At 49.4% G+C, this 24,394-nt stretch overlaps 1 protein-coding gene across 1 annotated transcript in view; it reads left to right on the top strand.

The window, feature by feature from the left end:
* The window catches only part of LOC120985006 (fatty-acid amide hydrolase 1-like), an 83,496-nt gene that overhangs the window by 19,331 nt on the left and 39,771 nt on the right, over nucleotides 1-24,394 (top strand). The window contains exons 3-5 of the mRNA XM_040413450.1: nucleotides 2,940-3,083; nucleotides 3,862-3,995; nucleotides 12,638-12,844. Coding sequence (XP_040269384.1) covers nucleotides 2,940-3,083; nucleotides 3,862-3,995; nucleotides 12,638-12,844 — 485 coding nt within the window. The remainder of the gene's footprint in view (nucleotides 1-2,939; nucleotides 3,084-3,861; nucleotides 3,996-12,637; nucleotides 12,845-24,394) is intronic.

Here is a 24,394-nt window from a genome sequence, read left to right as displayed (position 1 = left end):
GGTATATATCTCTGGTTGCCGCGGTGTCCTCTGGTATATATCTCTGGTTGCCGCTGTGTCCTCTGGTTGCTGCGGTGTCCTCTGGTATATATCTCTGGTTGCCGCTGTGTCCTCTGGTTGCTGCGGTGTCCTCTGGTATATATCTCTGGTTGCCGCGGTGTCCTCTGGTATATATCTCTGGTTGCTGCAGTGTCCTCTGGTATATATCTCTGGTTGCTGCAGTGTCCTCTGGTATATATCTCTGGTTGCTGCAGTGTCCTCTGGTATATATCTCTGGTTGCTGCAGTGTCCTCTGGTATATATCCCTGGTTGCTGCGGTGTCCTCTGGTATATATCTCTGGATGCTGCGGTGTCCTCTGGTATATATCTCTGGTTGCTGCAGTGTCCTCTGGTATATATCTCTGGTTGCTGCAGTGTCCTCTGGTATATATCTCTGGTTGCTGCAGTGTCCTCTGGTATATATCCCTGGTTGCTGCGGTGTCCTCTGGTATATATCTCTGGTTGCTGCAGTGTCCTCTGGTATATATCTCTGGTTGCTGCAGTGTCCTCTGGTATATATCTCTGGTTGCTGCAGTGTCCTCTGGTATATATCTCTGGTTGCTGCAGTGTCCTCTGGTATATATCCCTGGTTGCTGCGGTGTCCTCTGGTATATATCTCTGGTTGCTGCAGTGTCCTCTGGTATATATCTCTGGATGCTGCGGTGTCCTCTGGTATATATCTCTGGTTGCCGCGGTGTCCTCTGGTATATATCTCTGGTTGCCGCTGTGTCCTCTGGTTGCTGCGGTGTCCTCTGGTATATATCTCTGGTTGCCGCTGTGTCCTCTGGTTGCTGCGGTGTCCTCTGGTATATATCTCTGGTTGCCGCGGTGTCCTCTGGTATATATCTCTGGTTGCTGCAGTGTCCTCTGGTATATATCTCTGGTTGCTGCAGTGTCATCTGGTATATATCCCTGGTTGCTGCGGTGTCCTCTGGTATATATCTCTGGTTGCTGCAGTGTCCTCTGGTATATATCTCTGGTTGCTGCAGTGTCCTCTGGTATATATCCCTGGTTGCTGCGGTGTCCTCTGGTATATATCTCTGGTTGCCGCGGTGTCCTCTGGTATATATCTCTGGATGCTGCGGTGTCCTCTGGTATATATCTCTGGTTGCCGCGGTGTCCTCTGGTATATATCCCTGGTTGCTGCGGTGTCCTCTGGTATATATCTCTGGTTGCCGCGGTGTCCTCTGGTATATATCTCTGGTTGCTGCGGTGTCCTCTGGTATATATCTCTGGTTGCTGCGGTGTCCTCTGGTATATATCCCTGGTTGCTGCGGTGTCCTCTGGTATATATCTCTGGTTGCCGCGGTGTCCTCTGGTATATATCTCTGGTTGCCTCGGTGTCCTCTGGTATATATCTCTGGTTGCTGCAGTGTCCTCTGGTATATATCTCTGGTTGCCGCGGTGTCCTCCGGTTGCTGCGGTGTTCACTGGTATATATCTCTGGTTGCCGCAGTGTCCTCTGGTATATATCTCTGGTTGCTGCAGTGTCCTCTGGTATATATCTCTGGTTGCCGCGGTGTCCTCCGGTTGCTGCGGTGTTCACTGGTATATATCTCTGGTTGCTGCAGTGTCCTCTGGTATATATCTCTGGTTGCCGCGGTGTCCTCCGGTTGCTGCGGTGTTCACTGGTATATATCTCTGGTTGCCGCGGTGTCCTCTGGTTGCTGCAGTGTCCTCTGGTATATATCTCTGGTTGCCGCGGTGTCCTCCGGTTGCTGCGGTGTTCACTGGTATATATCTCTGGTTGCCGCGGTGTCCTCTGGTTGCCGCGGTGTCCTCCGGTTGCTGCGGTGTTCACTGGTATATATCTCTGGTTGCCGCGGTGTCCTCTGGTTGCTGCGGTGTCCTCTGGTATATATCTCTGGTTGCCGCGGTGTCCTCTGGTATATATCTCTGGTTGCCGCGGTGTCCTCTGGTTGCTGCGGTGTCCTCTGGTATATATCTCTGGTTGCTGCGGTGTCCTCTGGTATATATCTCTGGTTGCCGCGGTGTCCTCTGGTATATATCTCTGGATGCTGCGGTGTCCTCTGGTATATATCTCTGGTTGCTGCGGTGTCCTCTGGTATATATCTCTGGTTGCCGCGGTGTCCTCTGGTATATATCTCTGGTTGCCTCGGTGTCCTCTGGTATATATCTCTGGTTGCTGCAGTGTCCTCTGGTATATATCTCTGGTTGCCGCGGTGTCCTCCGGTTGCTGCGGTGTTCACTAGTATATATGTCTGGTTGCCGCGGTGTCCTCTGGTATATATCTCTGGTTGCCGCGGTGTCCTCTGGTATATATCTCTGGTTGCTGCGGTGTCCTCTGGTATATATCTCTGGTTGCCGCGGTGTCCTCCGGTTGCTGCGGTGTTCACTGGTATATATCTCTGGTTGCCGCGGTGTCCTCTGGTATATATCTCTGGTTGCCGCAGTGTCCTCTGGTATATATCTCTGGTTGCCGCGGTGTCCTCTGGTATATATCTCTGGTTGCCGCAGTGTCCTCTGGTATATATCTCTGGTTGCCGCGGTGTCCTCTGGTATATATCTCTGGTTGCCGCGGTGTCCTCTGGTATATATCTCTTGTTGCTGCAGTGTCCTCTGGTTGCCGCGGTGTCCTCTGGTGTATATCTCTGGTTGCCGCGGTGTCCTCTGGTTGCCGCGGTGTCCTCTGGTATATATCTCTGGTTGCTGCAGTGTCCTCTGGTATATATCTCTTATTGCCGCGGTGTCCTCTGGTTGCCGCGGTGTCCTCTGGTATATATCTCTGGTTGCTGCAGTGTCCTCTGGTGTATATCTCTGGTTGCTGCGGTGTCCTCTGGTATATATCTCTGGTTGCCGCGGTGTCCTCTGTTATTTATAATGTTTCTTTAGCTGGGCTTTGGATTTGCGATGCTGATCACATGACGTTTTTCTTGCAGGCGTTGGACGTGACCCAAGACCTGAACTGCATCACTGACTTCCTGCCAGAATGTGAGCTGCAGCTGCGAAGACTCCAGGAGCAGACAAGCAGGGGGCCACTGTACGGGGTCCCCATCAGCCTGAAGGATAATTATAGTTGCAAGGTACCATCGTACATTCAGTGCTGTCTGGGTGTTGCGTCCGATTCATAGATCACTGATCAGATTCTGTAGTCACCAAGGTGAGAGGAAGGGCTGGAGACACAGCAGAACAAACCCTGAGGATAACCCTGAAAGGGAGGCTGCGCTTGGGCTGAACTGCAGGTCTGTAACTGGTTGTCCCGCCCCTGAGGATAACCCTGAAAGGGAGGCTGTGCTTGGGCTGAACTGCAGGTCTGTGACTGGTTGTCCCGCCCCTGAGGATAACCCTGAAAGGGAGGCTGCGCTTGGGCTGAACTGCAGGTCTGTAACTGGTTGTCCCGCCCCTGAGGATAACCCTGAAAGGGAGGCTGCGCTTGTACTGAACTGCAGGTCTGTGACTGGTTGTCCCGCCCTTGAGGATAACCCTGAAAGGGAGGCTGCGCTTGGGCTGAACTGCAGGTCTGTAACTGGTTGTCCCGCCCCTGAGGATAACCCTGAAAGGGAGGCTGTGCTTGGGCTGAACTGCAGGTCTGTGACTGGTTGTCCCGCCCCTGAGGATAACCCTGAAAGGGAGGCTGCGCTTGTACTGAACTGCAGGTCTGTGACTGGTTGTCCCGCCCCTGAGGATAACCCTGAAAGGGAGGCTGCGTTTGGGCTGAACTTCAGGTCCGTGACTGGTTGTCCCGCCCCTGAGGATAACCCTGACATGCTCCTCATACTCATAGCTCGTGTGAAGAGTATTGGGCTTGAGGCTGTAGGTGGAGAAGCTTTATATAGAGAGATAACTTTTTGTGTTCTCCAGGGTCATGACGCCACATTGGGGTTAATTAGGAATCTGGAACGCCCGGCCCCAGAAGACTGCGTTATTGTCCAGGTGCTAAAGAAGCAGGGAGCGGTGCCGTTTGTGAAAACCAACATCCCGCAGTCCATGCTGAAGTAAGACCACTGAAGTGAAGGGCGTGGACCTGGGAGGGGGTGCACTACTTGTGCTGCTGTGTACAGGTATCATGGAGGTGGCCGTGGTCTCCTCACACCAATCAGTGATGAATAAATCGCCTTCAATATAGTCCTGATGAGAATGTGGCGCAAATCACACCATGCCAGGGACCGAGCTCCAGCCGCCATTACCACAAACTGATGGTCCGTGTACTGAAACCTCTCCTCCTGTACCACCCACCACGCTGCGCTGCCCACCCCCTGCGCTGCCCACCTCCTGCGCTGCCCATCCCCTGCGCTGCCCACCCCCTGCGCTGCACACTAGATAATTGAAGCCACACAATGGAAATATAATTGCAGCCGAGGCGCCGTAAACTGCTCAATGTTGAGGCAGATTATCGGATAATCTGCCGGTGTAAAGGTGCTGTCACAGATTGTGGTGCCTGTCATTCTGTATGAGGACGAACAATGGCATTAGTGATCACTGCTCCCCATACTGTGGAGGAGATCGCTGCATGTAAATGTGTCTCCTCCACTGACAAGCAGGAGATTGTGAGGAAGGAGCGCTTCTGTATGAGGACGAGCGATGGCAAAATCTACTGATTCCCCGGTGCCCAGCTAATCCATTAAAAAAATATATATATAAATCCTTCCTGTCCTCTCCACACATCTCTGATCTAATATCTTGAAACCTCTTGAAACATACTCTCCAGTCCACAACCTGTCATCTGTGGTATCTGGTTCTGCTGGGGCAGTATATTGTGCTGCACTGTGGTATCTGGTTCTGCTGGGGCGGTATATTGTGCTGCACTGTGGTACCTGGTTCTGCTGGGGCAGTATATTGTGCTGCACTGTGGTATCTGGTTCTGCTGGGGCAGTATATTGTGCTGCACTGTGGTACCTGGTTCTGCTGGGGCGGTATATTGTGCTGCACTGTGGTATCTGGTTCTGCTGGGGTGGTATATTGTGCTGCACTGTGGTATCTGGTTCTGCTGGGGCAGTATATTGTGCTGCACTGTGGTATCTGGTTCTGCTGGGGCGGTATATTGTGCTGCACTGTGGTATCTGGTTCTGCTGGGGCAGTATATTGTGCTGCACTGTGGTATCTGGTTCTGCTGGGGCGGTATATTGTGCTGCACTGTGGTATCTGGTTCTGCTGGGGCGGTATATGGTGCTGCACTGTGGTATCTGGTTCTGCTGGGGCGGTATATTGTGCTGCACTGTGGTATCTGGTTCTGCTGGGGCAGTATAATGTGCTGCACTGTGGTATCTGGTTCTGCTGGGGCAGTATATTGTGCTGCACTGTGGTATCTGGTTCTGCTGGGGCGGTATATTGTGCTGCACTGTGGTATCTGGTTCTGCTGGGGCAGTATATTGTGCTGCACGGTGTTATCTGGTTCTGCCGGGGCGGTATATTGTGCTGCACTGTGGTATCTGGTTCTGCTGGGGCGGTATATTGTGCTGCACTGTGGTATCTGGTTCTGCTGGGGCGGTATATTGTGCTGCACTGTGGTATCTGGTTCTGCTGGGGCAGTATATTGTGCTGCACTGTGGTATCTGGTTCTGCTGGGGCGGTATATTGTGCTGCACTGTGGTATCTGGTTCTGCTGGGGCAGTATATTGTGCTGCACTGTGGTATCTGGTTCTGCTGGGGCGGTATATTGTGCTGCACTGTGGTATCTGGTTCTGCTGGGGCAGTATATTGTGCTGCACTGTGGTATCTGGTTCTGCTGGGGCAGTACATTGTGCTGCACTGTGGTATCTGGTTCTGCTGGGGCGGTATATTGTGCTGCACTGTGGTATCTGGTTCTGCGGGGGCAGTATATTGTGCTGCACTGTGGTATCTGGTTCTGCTGGGGCGGTATATTGTGCTGCACTGTGGTATCTGGTTCTGCTGGGGCAGTATATTGTGCTGCACTGTGGTATCTGGTTCTGCTGGGGCGGTATATTGTGCTGCCCTGTGGTATCTGGTTCTGCTGGGGCGGTATATTGTGCTGCACTGTGGTATCTGGTTCTGCTGGGGCAGTATATTGTGCTGCACTGTGGTATCTGGTTCTGCTGGGGCAGTATGTTGTGCTGCACTGTGGTATCTGGTTCTGCTGGGGCGGTATATTGTGCTGCACTGTGGTATCTGGTTCTGCTGGGGCAGTATATTGTGCTGCACTGTGTTATCTGGTTCTGCTGCGGCGGTATATTGTGCTGCACTGTGGTATCTGGCTCTGCTGGGGCGGTATATTGTCCTGCACTGTGGTATCTGGTTCCGCTGGGGCAGTATATTGTGCTGCACTGTGGTATCTGGTTCTGCTGGGGCGGTATATTGTGCTGCACTGTGGTATCTGGTTCTGCTGGGGCAGTATATTGTGCTGCACTCTGGTATCTGGTTCTGCTGGGGCGGTATATTGTGCTGCACTGTAGTATCTGGTTCTGCTGGGGCGGTATATTGTGCTGCACTGTGGTATCTGGTTCTGCTGGGGCGGTATATTGTCCTGCACTGTGGTACCTGGTTCTGCTGGGGCGGTATATTGTGCTGCACTGTGGTATCTGGTTCTGCTGGGGCGGTATATTGTGCTGCACTGTGGTATCTGGTTCTGCTGGGGCGGTATATTGTGCTGCACTGTGGTATCTGGTTCTGCTGGGGCAGTATATTGTGCTGCACTGTGGTATCTGGTTCTGCTGGGGCAGTATATTGTGCTGCACTGTGGTATCTGGTTCTGCTGGGGCAGTATATTGTGCTGCACTGTGGTATCTGGTTCTGCTGGGGCGGTATATTGTGCTGCACTGTGGTATCTGGTTCTGCGGGGGCAGTATATTGTGCTGCACTGTGGTATCTGGTTCTGCTGGGGCAGTATATTGTGCTGCACTGTGGTATCTGGTTCTGCTGGGGCGGTATATTGTGCTGCACTGTGGTATCTGGTTCTGCTGGGGCAGTATATTGTGCTGCACGGTGTTATCTGGTTCTGCCGGGGCGGTATATTGTGCTGCACTGTGGTATCTGGTTCTGCTGGGGCGGTATATTGTGCTGCACTGTGGTATCTGGTTCTGCTGGGGCGGTATATTGTGCTGCACTGTGGTATCTGGTTCTGCTGGGGCAGTATATTGTGCTGCACTGTGGTATCTGGTTCTGCTGGGGCGGTATATTGTGCTGCACTGTGGTATCTGGTTCTGCTGGGGCAGTATATTGTGCTGCACTGTGGTATCTGGTTCTGCTGGGGCGGTATATTGTGCTGCACTGTGGTATCTGGTTCTGCTGGGGCAGTATATTGTGCTGCACTGTGGTATCTGGTTCTGCTGGGGCAGTACATTGTGCTGCACTGTGGTATCTGGTTCTGCTGGGGCGGTATATTGTGCTGCACTGTGGTATCTGGTTCTGCGGGGGGCAGTATATTGTGCTGCACTGTGGTATCTGGTTCTGCTGGGGCGGTATATTGTGCTGCACTGTGGTATCTGGTTCTGCTGGGGCGGTATATTGTGCTGCCCTGTGGTATCTGGTTCTGCTGGGGCAGTATATTGTGCTGCCCTGTGGTATCTGGTTCTGCTGGGGCGGTATATTGTGCTGCACTGTGGTATCTGGTTCTGCTGGGGCAGTATATTGTGCTGCACTGTGGTATCTGGTTCTGCTGGGGCAGTATGTTGTGCTGCACTGTGGTATCTGGTTCTGCTGGGGCGGTATATTGTGCTGCACTGTGGTATCTGGTTCTGCTGGGGCAGTATATTGTGCTGCACTGTGTTATCTGGTTCTGCTGCGGCGGTATATTGTGCTGCACTGTGGTATCTGGCTCTGCTGGGGCGGTATATTGTCCTGCACTGTGGTATCTGGTTCCGCTGGGGCAGTATATTGTGCTGCACTGTGGTATCTGGTTCTGCTGGGGCGGTATATTGTGCTGCACTGTGGTATCTGGTTCTGCTGGGGCAGTATATTGTGCTGCACTCTGGTATCTGGTTCTGCTGGGGCGGTATATTGTGCTGCACTGTAGTATCTGGTTCTGCTGGGGCGGTATATTGTGCTGCACTGTGGTATCTGGTTCTGCTGGGGCGGTATATTGTCCTGCACTGTGGTACCTGGTTCTGCTGGGGCGGTATATTGTGCTGCACTGTGGTATCTGGTTCTGCTGGGGCGGTATATTGTGCTGCACTGTGGTATCTGGTTCTGCTGGGGCGGTATATTGTCCTACACTGTGGTACCTGGTTCTGCTGGGGCAGTATATTGTGCTGCACTGTGGTATCTTGTTCTGCCGGGGCGGTATATTGTGCTGCACTGTGGTATCTGGTTCTGCTGGGGCGGTATATTGTCCTGCACTTTGGTATCTGGTTCTGCTGGGGCAGTATATTGTGCTGCACTGTGGTATCTGGTTCTGCTGGGGCAGTATATTGTGCTGCACTGTGGTATCTGGTTCTGCTGGGGCGGTATATTGTGCTGCACTGTGGTATCTGGTTCTGCTGGGGTGGTATATTGTGCTGCACTGTGGTATCTGGTTCTGCTGGGGCGGTATATTGTGCTGCACTGTGGTATCTGGTTCTGCTGGGGCGGTATATTGTCCTGCACTTTGGTATCTGGTTCTGCTGGGGCAGTATATTGTGCTGCACTGTGGTATCTGGTTCTGCTGGGGCAGTATATTGTGCTGCACTGTGGTATCTGGTTCTGCTGGGGCGGTATATTGTGCTGCACTGTGGTATCTGGTTCTGCGGGGGCAGTATATTGTGCTGCACTGTGGTATCTGGTTCTGCTGGGGCAGTATATTGTGCTGCACTGTGGTATCTGGTTCTGCTGGGGCGGTATATTGTGCTGCACTGTGGTATCTGGTTCTGCTGGGGCAGTATATTGTGCTGCACTGTGGTATCTGGTTCTGCTGGGGCAGTATATTGTGCTGCACTGTGGTATCTGGTTCTGCTGGGGCAGTACATTGTGCTGCACTGTGGTATCTGGTTCTGCTGGGGCGGTATATTGTGCTGCACTGTGGTATCTTGTTCTGCTGGGGCGGTATATTGTGCTGCACTGCGGTATCTGGTTCTGCTGGGGCGGTATATTGTGCTGCACTGTGGTATCTGGTTCTGCTGGGGCAGTATATTGTGCTGCACTGTGGTATCTGGTTCTGCTGGGGCAGTATATTGTGCTGCACTGTGGTATCTGGTTCTGCTGGGGCGGTATATTGTGCTGCACTGTGGTATCTGGTTCTGCTGGGGGCGGTATATTGTGCTGCACTGTGGTATCTGGTTCTGCTGGGGCAGTATATTGTGATGCACGGTGTTATCTGGTTCTGCGGGGCGGTATATTGTGCTGCACTGTGGTATCTGGTTCTGCTGGGGCGGTATATTGTGCTGCACTGTGGTATCTGGTTCTGCTGGGGCAGTATATTGTGCTGCACTGTGGTATCTGGTTCTGCTGGGGCAGTATATTGTGCTGCACTGTGGTATCTGGTTCTGCTGGGGCGGTATATTGTGCTGCACTGTGGTATTTGGTTCTGCTGGGGCAGTATATTGTCCTGCACTGTGGTATCTGGTTCTGCTGGGGCGGTATATTGTGCTGCACTGTGGTATCTGGTTCTGCTGGGGCGGTATATTGTCCTGCACTGTGGTACCTGGTTCTGCTGGGGCGGTATATTGTGCTGCACTGTGGTATCTGGTTCTGCTGGGGCAGTATATTGTGCTGCACTGTGGTATCTGGTTCTGCTGGGGCGGTATATTGTGCTGCACTGTGGTATCTGGTTCTGCTGGGGCAGTATATTGTGCTGCACGGTGGTATCTGGTTCTGCTGGGGCGGTATATTGTCCTGCACTGTGGTATCTGGTTCTGCTGGGGCGGTATATTGTCCTGCACTGTGGTACCTGGTTCTGCTGGGGCGGTATATTGTCCTACACTGTGGTACCTGGTTCTGCTGGGGCAGTATATTGTGCTGCACTGTGGTATCTGGTTCTGCTGGGGCGGTATATTGTGCTGCACTGTGGTACCTGGTTCTGCTGGGGCAGTATATTGTGCTGCACTGTGGTATCTGGTTCTGCTGGGGCAGTATATTGTGCTGCACTGTGGTATCTGGTTCTGCCGGGGCGGTATATTGTGCTGCACTGTGGTATCTGGTTCTGCTGGGGCGGTATATTGTGCTGTACTGTGGTATCTGGTTCTGCTGGGGCAGTATATTGTGCTGCACTGTAGTATCTGGTTCTGCTGGGGCGGTATATTGTGCTGCACTGTGGTATCTGGTTCTGCTGGGGCAGTATATTGTGCTGCACTGTGGTATCTGGTTCTGCTGGGGCAGTATATTGTGCTGCACTGTGGTATCTGGTTCTGCTGGGGCGGTATATTGTGCTGCACTGTGGTATCTGGTTCTGCTGGGGCGGTATATTGTGCTGCACTGTGGTATCTGGTTCTGCTGGGGCAGTATATTGTGCTGCACGGTGTTATCTGGTTCTGCCGGGGCGGTATATTGTGCTGCACTGTGGTATCTGGTTCTGCTGGGGCGGTATATTGTGCTGCACTGTGGTATCTGGTTCTGCTGGGGCAGTATATTGTGCTGCACTGTGGTATCTGGTTCTGCTGGGGCAGTATATTGTGCTGCACTGTGGTATCTGGTTCTGCTGGGGCGGTATATTGTGCTGCACTGTGGTATTTGGTTCTGCTGGGGCAGTATATTGTCCTGCACTGTGGTATCTGGTTCTGCTGGGGCGGTATATTGTGCTGCACTGTGGTATCTGGTTCTGCTGGGGCGGTATATTGTCCTGCACTGTGGTACCTGGTTCTGCTGGGGCGGTATATTGTGCTGCACTGTGGTATCTGGTTCTGCTGGGGCAGTATATTGTGCTGCACTGTGGTATCTGGTTCTGCTGGGGCGGTATATTGTGCTGCACTGTGGTATCTGGTTCTGCTGGGGCAGTATATTGTGCTGCACGGTGGTATCTGGTTCTGCTGGGGCGGTATATTGTCCTGCACTGTGGTATCTGGTTCTGCTGGGGCGGTATATTGTCCTGCACTGTGGTACCTGGTTCTGCTGGGGCGGTATATTGTCCTACACTGTGGTACCTGGTTCTGCTGGGGCAGTATATTGTGCTGCACTGTGGTATCTGGTTCTGCTGGGGCGGTATATTGTGCTGCACTGTGGTACCTGGTTCTGCTGGGGCAGTATATTGTGCTGCACTGTGGTATCTGGTTCTGCTGGGGCAGTATATTGTGCTGCACTGTGGTATCTGGTTCTGCCGGGGCGGTATATTGTGCTGCACTGTGGTATCTGGTTCTGCTGGGGCGGTATATTGTGCTGTACTGTGGTATCTGGTTCTGCTGGGGCGGTATATTGTGCTGCACTGTAGTATCTGGTTCTGCTGGGGCGGTATATTGTGCTGCACTGTGGTATCTTGTTCTGCCTGGGAGGTATATTGTGCTGCACTGTGGTATCTGGTTCTGCTGGGGCGGTATATTGTGCTGCACTGTGGTATCTGGTTCTGCTGGGGCAGTATATTGTGCTGCACTGTAGTATCTGGTTCTGCTGGGGCGGTATATTGTGCTGCACTGTGGTATCTTGTTCTGCCGGGGCGGTATATTGTGCTGCACTGTGGTATCTGGTTCTGCTGGGGCGGTATATTGTGCTGCACTGTGGTATCTGGTTCTGCTGGGGCGGTATATTGTGCTGCACTGTAGTATCTGGTTCTGCTGGGGCAGTATATTGTGCTGCACTGTGGCATCTGGTTCTGCTGGGGCAGTATATTGTGCTGCACTGTGGTATCTGGTTCGGCTGGGGCGGTATATTGTGCTGCACTGTGGTACCTGGTTCTGCTGGGGCGGTATATTGTGCTGCACTGTGGTATCTGGTTCTGCTGGGGCGGTATATTGTGCTGCACTGTGGTATCAGGTTCTGCTGGGGCGGTATATTGTGCTGCACTGTGGTATCTGGTTCTGCTGGGGCAGTATATTGTGCTGCACTGTGGTATCTGGTTCTGCTGGGGCGGTATATTGTGCTGCACTGTGGTATCTGGTTCTGCTGGGGCAGTATATTGTGCTGCACTGTAGTATCTGGTTCTGCTGGGGCAGTATATTGTGCTGCACTGTGGTATCTGGTTCTGCTGGGGCAGTATATTGTGCTGCACTGTGGTATCTGGTTCTGCTGGGGCGGTATATTGTGCTGCCCTGTGGTATCTGGTTCTGCTGGGGCAGTATATTGTGCTGCACTGTGGTATCTGGTTCTGCTGGGGCGGTATATTGTGCTGCACTGTGGTTGCCGCCCCCCCCCCCCCCCCTGTATGTTCACCGCTGTGGGGCGCGGTATGTATATCTCGGCATCAGACCCGTATGTAAAGTGTAGGTGACACAGATCGTTCTTCGCTGTGATCGTCACATCGGCCGAACTAATAGAAAACACATCATCGGTGAAGTGACTGCAACACCACGAAGAGAGAAGGTACTGCCCCCCCCACTGCGACAGATATATGTGAGCGAGACATACGGCAACTATAGGGGCAGGGTAACCACAAGATGTCTGCCAGGGACCGGCCCGCAGCGGCTAATCTTGTATAATGTACGCGGGGTCGGTGTGTAAATCCCGTATATCCATCCATCCAAGTTCTCGTTGACATCCCCTCTCCACTGCTCTGGTACACTGTGACAGACTTCAGCTGTGAACAGGATACTGATCGAGTTTCTTTCCTCTCGTCTTCCCACAGCTATGACTGCAGTAATCCCATCTATGGACAGACCCTGAATCCCCTGAACCACAAGAGGACCCCGGGGGGCTCATCTGGAGGGGAGGGGGCGCTCATCTCAGCACAAGGCTCCATCCTGGGCTTTGGCTCAGACATTGGAGGAAGTATCCGCTTCCCGAGCGCCTTCTGCGGAGTCTGCGGCTTCAAACCGACAGGAAACCGACTCAGGTAAGTTCTGTGCCGTGGGCTTATTCTACAGGCGGGGGGCATTTACTGATGGCGCTGATAATACAGGAGGAGACATTACTGATGGCGCTGATAATACAGGAGGAGACATTACTGATGGCGCTGATAATACAGGAGACATTACTGATGGCGCTGATAATACAGGAGGAGACATTACTGATGGCGCTGATAATACAGGAGGAGACATTACTGATGGCGCTGATAATACAGGAGGAGACATTACTGATGGCGATGATAATACAGGAGACATTACTGATGGCGCTGATAATACAGGAGACATTACTGATGGCGCTGATAATACAGGAGACATTACTGATGGCGCTGATAATACAGGAGGAGACATTACTGATGGCGCTGATAATACAGGAGGAGACATTACTGATGGCGCTGATAATACAGGAGACATTACTGATGGCGCTGATAATACAGGAGGAGACATTACTGATGGCGCTGATAATACAGGAGACATTACTGATGGCGCTGATAATACAGGAGACATTACTGATGGCGCTGATAATACAGGAGGAGACATTACTGATGGCGATGATAATACAGGAGACATTACTGATGGCGCTGATAATACAGGAGACATTACTGATGGCGCTGATAATACAGGAGGAGACATTACTGATGGCGATGATAATACAGGAGACATTACTGATGGCGATGATAATACAGGAGACATTACTGATGGCGCTGATAATACAGGAGACATTACTGATGGCGATGATAATACAGGAGACATTACTGATGGCGCTGATAATACAGGAGGAGACATTACTGATGGCGCTGATAATACAGGAGGAGACATTACTGATGGCGCTGATAATACAGGAGACATTACTGATGGCGCTGATAATACAGGAGGAGACATTACTGATGGCGATGATAATACAGGAGACATTACTGATGGCGCTGATAATACAGGAGACATTACTGATGGCGCTGATAATACAGGAGGAGACATTACTGATGGCGATGATAATACAGGAGACATTACTGATGGCGATGATAATACAGGAGACATTACTGATGGCGATGATAATACAGGAAACATTACTGATGGCGATGATAATACAGGAGACATTACTGATGGCGCTGATAATACAGGAGACATTACTGATGGCGCTGATAATACAGGAGACATTACTGATGGCGCTGATAATACAGGAGACATTACTGATGGCGCTGATAATACAGGAGGAGACATTACTGATGGCGCTGATAATACAGGAGGAGACATTACTGATGGCGATGATAATACAGGAGACATTACTGATGGCGCTGATAATACAGGAGGAGACATTACTGATGGCGCTGATAATACAGGAGGAGACATTACTGATGGCGCTGATAATACAGGAGACATTACTGATGGCGCTGATAATACAGGAGACATTACTGATGGCGATGATAATACAGGAGGAGACATTACTGATGGCGATGATAATACAGGAGACATTACTGATGGCGCTGATAATACAGGAGACATTACTGATGGCGCTGATAATACAGGAGGAGACATTACTGATGGCGATGATAATACAGGAGACATTACTGATGGCGCTGATAATACAGGAGACATTACTGATGGCGCTAATAATACAGGAGACATTACTGATGGCGCTGATAATACAGGAGGAGACATTACTGATGGCGATGATAATACAGGAGACATCACTGATGGCGCTGATAATACAGGAGACATTACTGATGGCGCTGATAATACATGAGACATTACTGATGGCGCTGATAATACAGGAGGAGACATTACTGATGGCGCTGATAATACAGGAGGAGACATTACTGATGGCGCTGATAATACAGGAGGAGACATTACTGATGGCGATGATAATACAGGAGACATTACTGATGGCGCTGATAATACAGGAGGAGACATTACTGATGGCGCTGATAATACAGGAGGAGACATTACTGATGGCGCTGATAATACAGGAGGAGACATTACTGATGGCGATGATAATACAGGAGACATTACTGATGGCGCTGATAATACAGGAGGAGACATTACTGATGGCGCTGATAATACAGGAGGAGACATTACTGATGGCCCTGAAAATACAGGAGGAGACATTACTGATGGCGCTGATAATACAGGAGACATTACTGATGGCGCTGATAATACAGGAGGAGACATTACTGATGGCGCTGATAATACAGGAGACATTACTGATGGCGCTGATAATACAGGAGGAGACATTACTGATGGCGCTGATAATACAGGAGACATTACTGATGGCAATGATAATACAGGAGGAGACATTACTGATGGCGCTGATAATACAGGAGGAGACATTACTGATGGGTCTGATAATACAGGAGACGACATTACTGATGGCGCTGATAATACAGGAGGAGACATTACTGATGGTGCTGATAATACAGGAGGAGACATTACTGATGGCGCTGATAATACAGGAGACATTACTGATGGCGCTGATAATACAGGAGACATTACTGATGGCGCTGATAATACAGGAGGAGACATTACTGATGGCGATGATAATACAGGAGACATTACTGATGGCGCTGATAATACAGGAGACATTACTGATGGCGCTGATAATACAGGAGGAGACATTACTGATGGCGCTGATAATACAGGAGACATTACTGATGGCGCTGATAATACAGGAGACATTACTGATGGCGCTGATAATACAGGAGGAGACATTACTGATGGCGCTGATAATACAGGAGGAGACATTACTGATGGCGATGATAATACAGGAGACATCACTGATGGCGCTGATAATACAGGACACATTACTGATGGCGCTGATAATACAGGAGACATTACTGATGGCGCTGATAATACAGGAGGAGACATTACTGATGGCGCTGATAATACAGGAGGAGACATTACTGATGGCGCTGATAATACAGGAGGAGACATTACTGATGGCGATGATAATACAGGAGACATTACTGATGGCGCTGATAATACAGGAGGAGACATTACTGATGGCAATGATAATACAGGAGGAGACATTACTGATGGCGCTGATAATACAGGAGACGACATTACTGATGGCGCTGATAATACAGGAGGAGACATTACTGATGGCGCTGATAATACAGGAGGAGACATTACTGATGGCGCTGATAATACAGGAGACATTACTGATGGCGCTGATAATACAGGAGGAGACATTACTGATGGCGATGATAATACAGGAGGAGACATTACTGATGGCGCTGATAATACAGGAGGAGACATTACTGATGGCGCTGATAATACAGGAGACATTACTGATGGCAATGATAATACAGGAGGAGACATTACTGATGGCGCTGATAATACAGGAGGAGACATTACTGATGGGTCTGATAATACAGGAGACGACATTACTGATGGCGCTGATAATACAGGAGGAGACATTACTGATGGTGCTGATAATACAGGAGACATTACTGATGGCGCTGATAATATAGGAGACATTACTGATGGCGCTGATAATACAGGAGACATTACTGATGGCGCTGATAATACAGGAGGAGACATTACTGATGGCGCTGATAATACAGGAGGAGACATTACTGATGGCGCTGATAATACAGGAGACATTACTGATGGCACTGATAATACAGGAGGAGACATTACTGATGGCGCTGATAATACAGGAGACATTGCTGATGGCGCTGATAATACAGGAAACAATACTGATGGTGATGATAATACAGGAGACATTACTGATGGAGCTGATAATACAGGAGACATTACTGATGGCGCTGATAATACAGGAGACATTACTGATGGCGCTGATAATACAGGAGACATTACTGATGGTGCTGATAATACAGGAGGAGACATTACTGATGGCGCTGATAATACAGGAGGAGACATTACTGATGGCGGTGATAATACAGAAGGAGACATTACTGATGGCGATGATAATACAGGAGGAGACATTACTGATGGCGCTGATAATACAGGAGACATTACTGATGGCACTTATAATACAGGAGACATTACTGATGGCGCTGATAATACAGGAGGAGACATTACTGATGGCGCTGATAAAACAGGAGACATTACTGATGGCGCTGATAAAACAGGAGACATTACTGATGGCGCTGATAATACAGGAGACATTACTGATGGCGCTGATAATACAGGAGACATTACTGATGGCGCTGATAATACAGGAGACATTACTGATGGCGCTGATAAAACAGGAGACATTACTGATGGCGATGATAATACAGGAGACATTACTGATGGCGCTGATAATACAGGAGACATTACTGATGGCGCTGATAATACAGGAGACATTACTGATGGCGCTGATAATACAGGAGACATTACTGATGGCGCTGATAATACAGGAGACATTACTGATGGCGATGATAATACAGGAGGAGACATTACTGATAGTGGTTATAATACAGGAGACATTACTGATGTTTTTTATTTATTTATTTTTTATATTGCACATGTCTTTAGTACTATCAAAATTGTCAAACATACATGCTCGGTACCGCGACCGCAGCGCAGGACTGTGAGACAATCACTGCACATAGCGCATGATGGTGTAATATACAAGCCGGGGTCCGCGCTCACATTCCTGTTCAATCACAATGCACAGAAGGCCCAGAACAAGACAACAGACAGTGATGAGGGGTGGGGGATGGGAGGGGAAATCGCAGGCCTGGGGGAGAGGGGGTTTAGTCCTCTTCTTCGTCGTCAATGTCCAAGATGTTGTAGTCCCGTAGCAGGCTTTAGTACATGCTTTCTACGGCTGTGCATCAAAATCGTGCAGCGTGCCACACTAAAACGTGTGCTTGGTCATGGTCCATCGCAGGCCCTCTGCATTAGAGAAGGGGCCCCCATAAACCAATCCCAGTCCCTCCGGGCCAGAAGGCTCCTGCAGTGACCAGGACTAGGGCAATCCCGGAGCCGGGGAAGTGCCAGTCTTGCTCTGGCTCCCGCCCAGCTGCCATCCCGGGTGTTGGTCAAGAGCCAACAGTCTAGGCCTGGATTCACCCTGGAGGGAGAGGCCAGGAGGTGAGGGACCAACATGGCCACACACACAGGAGGACATTACTTCACAGTTTTAGTGATAATATAGCTATCCCTGTGCTGTGTATATTTCACTATGGAGAGTGCCTTAACCCCTTGGCTACCAGCACTGGAGCGATGGGCAGACATGGTGCTCGCAGCGGCGCCATGGCGGTGAGTCTCCGCTGTTACAAACAGCAGAGACCCCTCGGTAATGACCGCGACGGGCAATAATGCCCTTTAGATGCCGTGATCAGGTGAGATCATTGCTCACGCTTCCAGGCTCCTTACCGGCATCCCCTGCGGCAATGAGGATGCCGGTAATTGGTTCCAATGCAGGAGGCTGAGGGCATTGAGGAGGCTGAGGGCATTAAAGCTGCCATTCCTTATTTTGGCCGGTGGCGAACATAAGAAATGAGCAATTCTGAACAATTAGTGAATGTGAAAAATACTTAATTGTGCAGAATAAAAAAAATAAAACTATTGGATTTTGTCGGCTCACATACGAGCTTCAAAAACCTGTTAAAAATATCTAAAATATAAAAAAATATAAAAGTTTAAATCCCCCACAAAAAATATAAACATCATGTGTATCACCGCAACCGAAAACGCCCGTAATATTAAGATGTAAAAATATTTTTCCAATACGGTGAATGGCGTTACACAGGGATGCTCAACCTGTGGCCCTCCAGCTATTGCAAAACTACAACTCCCAGCATGTCCGGACAGTCTACAGCAGGGCATGGTGGGAGTTGCAGTTTTACAACAGCTGAGGGCCGCAGGTTGAGGCATCCCTGGCGTAACAGAAAAAAGGGTCAAAATGGCCAATTTGCCATTTTTTATCCTTCTCTTGGCCAAAAAAAATGTAATAAAATGTGAATCAAAAAGTCACACACACTGGTATCAATAAAAAACTACAGATCGTCCTGTAAAAATGAGCCCCCCCCTTCCCAACAGCGGGGGTCAGAAGAGGGTGATGTAAAAAAAATGTTTTTTTTTCAAAGTTTAAATGTATTTTCCCACTATTTAGACATAAACAGCTATACATCTGGGGCATCGTTGTATCCGTACTCACCCAGAGAATGAGGGGCACAGGTCCGTTTTTCTGCAAATGGAACACTGTGGGAACAAACAGCGTAAAATGGTGGAGAAATTGCGTTTTTTTCCCCAATTCCACCTTATTTGGATTTTTTTTTCCGCTTCCCACCACATTGTATTTTTTTTTATTAAAAAAGGCCTTTATTACAATCAAATAGTCAACCATACATACTTAGTACTGCGACGCAGCGCGGGCCACGAGGCAGCACTTGATAAGTACTTACCATCGTCTCTCCTCGCATGGTATTGGTATGTAACGCACAGGCTAGCCCACACTCTTGATAAGTACTTACCATCGTCTCTCCTCGCATGGTATTGGTATCTAATGCACAGGCTAGCCCACACACTTGATAAGTACTTACCATCGTCTCTCCTCGCATGGTATTGGTATGTAACGCACAGGCTAGCCCACACACTTGATAAGTACTTACCATCGTCTCTCCTAGCATGGTATTGGTATGTAACGCACAGGCTAGCCCACACTCTTGATAAGTACTTACCATCGTCTCTCCTCGCATGGTATTGGTATGTAACGCACAGGCTAGCCCACACACTTGATAAGTACTTACCATCGTCTCTCCTAGCATGGTATTGGTATGTAACGCACAGGGCTAGCCCACACTCTTCGATAAGTACTTACCATCGTCTCTCCTCGCATGGTATTGGTATGTAACGCACAGGCTAGCCCACACACTTGATAAGTACTTACTATCGTCTCTCCTCGCATGGTATTGGTATGAACGCACAGGCTAGCCCACACTCTTGATAAGTACTTACTATCGTCTCTCCTAGCATGGGTATTGGTATGTAACGCACAGGGCTAGCCCAACACTTGATAAGTACTTACCATCGTCTCTCCTAGCATGGTATTGGTATGTAACGCACAGGCTAGCCCACACACTTGATAAGTACTTACCATCGTCTCTCCTCCACATGGTATTGGTATGCTAACGCACAGGCTAGCCCACACTCTTGATAAGTACTTACCATCGTCTCTCCTAGCATGGTATTGGTATGTAACGCACAGGCTAGCCCACACTCTTGATAAGTACTTACTATCGTCTCTCCTCGCATGGTATTGGTATGTAACGCACAGGCTAGCCCACACACTTGATAAGTACTTACCATCGTCTCTCCTCGCATTGGTATTGGTATGTAACGCACAGGCTAGCCCACACACTTGATAAGTACTTACCATCGTCTCTCCTCGCATGGTATTGTTAGGTAACGCACAGGCTAGCCCACACTACTTGATAAGTACTTACCATCGTCTCTCCTAGCATGGTATTGGTATGTAACGCACAGGCTAGCCCACACACTTGATAAGTACTTACCATCGTCTCTCCTCGCATGGTATTGGTATGTAACGCACAGGCTAGCCCACACTCTTGATAAGTACTTACCATCGTCTCTCCTAGCATGGTATTGGTATGTAACGCACAGGCTAGCCCACACACTTGATAAGTACTTACCATCGTCTCTCCTCGCATGGTATTGGTATGTAACGCACAGGCTAGCCCACACTCTTGATAAGTACTTACCATCGTCTCTCCTCGCATGGTATTGTTATGTAACGCACAGGCTAGCCCACACTCTTGATAAGTACTTACCATCGTCTCTCCTCCCATGGTATTGGTATGTAACGCACAAGCTAGCCCACACTCTTGATAAGTACTTACCATCGTCTCTCCTCGCATGGTATTGGTATGTAACGCACAGGCTAGCCCACACTCTTGATAAGTACTTACCATCGTCTCTCCTAGCATGGTATTGTTATGTAACGCACAGGCTAGCCCACACAGTCTTGATAAGTACTTACCACTGTCTCTCCTCGCATGGTATTGGTATCTAATGCCACATGGCTAAGCCCACACTCTAGATAAGCTACTTACCATCGCCCCTCTCTAGCAGGTATTGTATGTAACGCACAGTCTAGCCCACACACTTGATAAGTACTTACCATGTCTCTCCTCGCATGGTATTGTTATGTAACGCACAGGCTAGCCCACACACTTGATAAGTACTTACCATCGTCTCTCTCGCATGATAGTTATGTAACGCACAGGCTAGCCCACACACTTGATAAGTACTTACCATCGTCTCTCCTCGCATGGTATTGTTATGTAACGCACAGGCTAGCCCACACTCCTGATAAGTACTTACCATCGTCTCTCCTCGCATGGTATTGGTATGTAACGCACAGGCTAGCCCACACTCTTGATAAGTACTTACCATCGTCTCTCCTCGCATGGTATTGGTATGTAACGCACAGGCTAGCCCACACTCTTGATAAGTACTTACCATCGTCTCTCCTCGCATGGTATTGTTATGTAACGCACAGGCTAGCCCACACTCTTGATAAGTACTTACCATCGTCTCTCCTCGCATGGTATTGGTATGTAACGCACAGGCTAGCCCACACTTTTCATAAGTACTTACCATCGTCTCTCCTCGCATGGTATTGGTATCTAATGCACAGGCTAGCCCACACTCTTGATAAGTACTTACCATCGTCTCTCCTCGCATGGTATTGGTATGTAACGCACAGGCTAGCCCACACACTTGATAAGTACTTACTATCGTCTCTCCTCGCATGGTATTGGTATGTAACGCACAGGCTAGCCCACACACTTGATAAGTACTTACCATCGTCTCTCCTCGCATGGTATTGGTATGTAACGCACAGGCTAGCCCACACTCTTGATAAGTACTTACCATCGTCTCTCCTCGCATGGTATTGTTATGTAACGCACAGGCTAGCCCACACTCTTGATAAGTACTTACCATCGTCTCTCCTCGCATGGTATTGGTATGTAACGCACAGGCTAGCCCACACTCTTGATAAGTACTTACCATCGTCTCTCCTAGCATGGTATTGTTATGTAACGCACAGACTAGCCCACATACTTGATAAGTACTTACCATCGTCTCTCCTCGCATGGTATTGGTATGTAACGCACAAGCTAGCCCACACTCTTGATAAGTACTTACCATCGTCTCTCCTCGCATGGTATTGGTATGTAACGCACAGGCTAGCCCACACTCTTGATAAGTACTTACCATCGTCTCTCCTAGCATGGTATTGGTATGTAACGCACAGGCTAGCCCACACACTTGATAAGTACTTACCATCGTCTCTCCTCGCATGGTATTGTTATGTAACGCACAGGCTAGCCCACACACTTGATAAGTACTTACCATCGTCTCTCCTTGCATGGTATTGGTATGTAACGCACAAGGCTAGCCCACACTCTTGATAAGTACTTACCATCGTCTCTCCTAGCATGGTATTGGTATGTAACGCACAGGCTAGCCCACACTCTTGATAAGTACTTACCATCGTCTCTCCTCGCATGGTATTGTTATGTAACGCACAGGCTAGCCACACATCTTGATAAGTACTTACCATCGTCTCTCCTCGCATGGTATTGGTATGTAACGCACAGGCTAGCCCACACTCTTGATAAGTACTTACCCATCGTCTCTCCTCGCCATGGTATTGGTATGTAACGCACAGGCTAGCCCACACTCTTGATAAGTACTTACCATCGTCTCTCCTCGCATGGTATTGGTATGTAACGCACAGGCTAGCCCACACACTTGATAAGTACTTACCATCGTCTCTCCTTGCATGGTATTGGTATGTAACGCACAGGCTAGCCCACACACTTGATAAGTACTTACCATCGTCTCTCCTTGCATGGTATTGTTATGTAACGCACAGGCTAGCCCACACACTTGATAAGTACTTACCATCGTCTCTCCTGCATGGTATTGGTATGTAACGCACAGGCTAGCCCACACTCCTTGATAAGTACTTACCATCGTCTCTCTCGCATGGTATTGGTTATGTAACGCACAGGCTAGCCCACACACTTGATAAGTACTTACCATCGTCTCTCCTCGCATGGTATTGGTATCTAATGCACAGGCTAGCCCACACTCTTGATAAGTACTTACCATCGTCTCTCCTCGCATGGTATTGGTATGTAACGCACAGGCTAGCCCCACACTCTTGATAAGTACTTACCATCGTCTCTCCTCGCATGGTATTGTTATGTAACGCACAGGCTAGCCCACACTCTTGATAAGTACTTACCATCGTCTCTCCTCGCATGGTATTGGTATGTAACGCACAGGGCTAGCCCACACACTTGATAAGTCTTACCATCGTCTCTCCTCGCATGGTAATTGGTATGTAACGCACAGGCTAGCCCACACTCTGATAAGTACTTAACCATCGTCCTATCCTCGCATGGTATTGGTATGTAACGCACAGGCTAGCCCACACACTTGATAAGTACTTACCATCGTCTCTCCTCGCATGGTATTGGTATGTAACGCACAGGCTAGCCCCACACACTTGATAAGTACTTACCATCGTCTCTCCTCGCATGGTATTGGTATGTAACGCACAGGCTAGCCCACACACTAGATAAGTACTTACCATCGTCTCTCCTCGCATGGTATTGGTATGTAACGCACAGGCTAGCCCACACACTTGATAAGTACTTACCATCGTCTCTCCTCGCATGGTATTGTTATGTAACGCACAGGTTAGCCCACACTCTTGATAAGTACTTACCATCTTCTCTCCTCGCATGGTATTGGTATGTAACGCACAGGCTAGCCCACACACTCGATAAGTACTTACCATCGTCTCTCCTCGCATGGTATTGTTATGTAACGCACAGGCTAGCCCACACTCTTGATAAGTACTTACCATCGTCTCTCCTCGCATGGTATTGGTATGTAACGCACAGGCTAGCCCACACTCTTGATAAGTACTTACCATCGTCTCTCCTCGCATGGTATTGGTATCTAATGCACAGGCTAGCCCACACTCTTGATAAGTACTTACCATCGTCTCTCCTCGCATGGTATTGGTATGTAACGCACAGGCTAGCCCACACTCTTGATAAGTACTTACCATCGTCTCTCCTCGCATGGTATTGGTATCTAATGCACAGGCTAGCCCACACTCTTGATAAGTACTTACCATCGTCTCTCCTCGCATGGTATTGGTATGTAACGCACAGGCTAGCCCACACTCTTGATAAGTACTTACCATCGTCTCTCCTCACATGGTATTGGTATGTAACGCACAGGCTAGCCCACACTCTTGATAAGTACTTACCATCGTCTCTCCTTGCATGGTATTGGTATGTAACGCACAGGCTAGCCCACACTCTTGATAAGTACTTACTATCGTCTCTCCTCGCATGGTATTGGTATGTAACGCACAGGCTAGCCCACACACTTGATAAGTACTTACCATCGTCTCTCCTCGCATGGTATTGGTATGTAACGCACAGGTTAGCCCACACTCTTGATAAGTACTTACCATCGTCTCCTCCTCGCATGGTATTGTATCTAAATGCACAGGCTAGCCCACACTCCTGGATAAGTAC

This window comes from Bufo bufo, unplaced genomic scaffold (genome assembly GCF_905171765.1).
Source record: "Bufo bufo unplaced genomic scaffold, aBufBuf1.1, whole genome shotgun sequence".
Lineage (NCBI taxonomy): Eukaryota > Metazoa > Chordata > Amphibia > Anura > Bufonidae > Bufo > Bufo bufo.
Note: the sequence above shows the minus strand (reverse complement) of the source record. Positions and strands in the feature narration are given on the sequence as shown.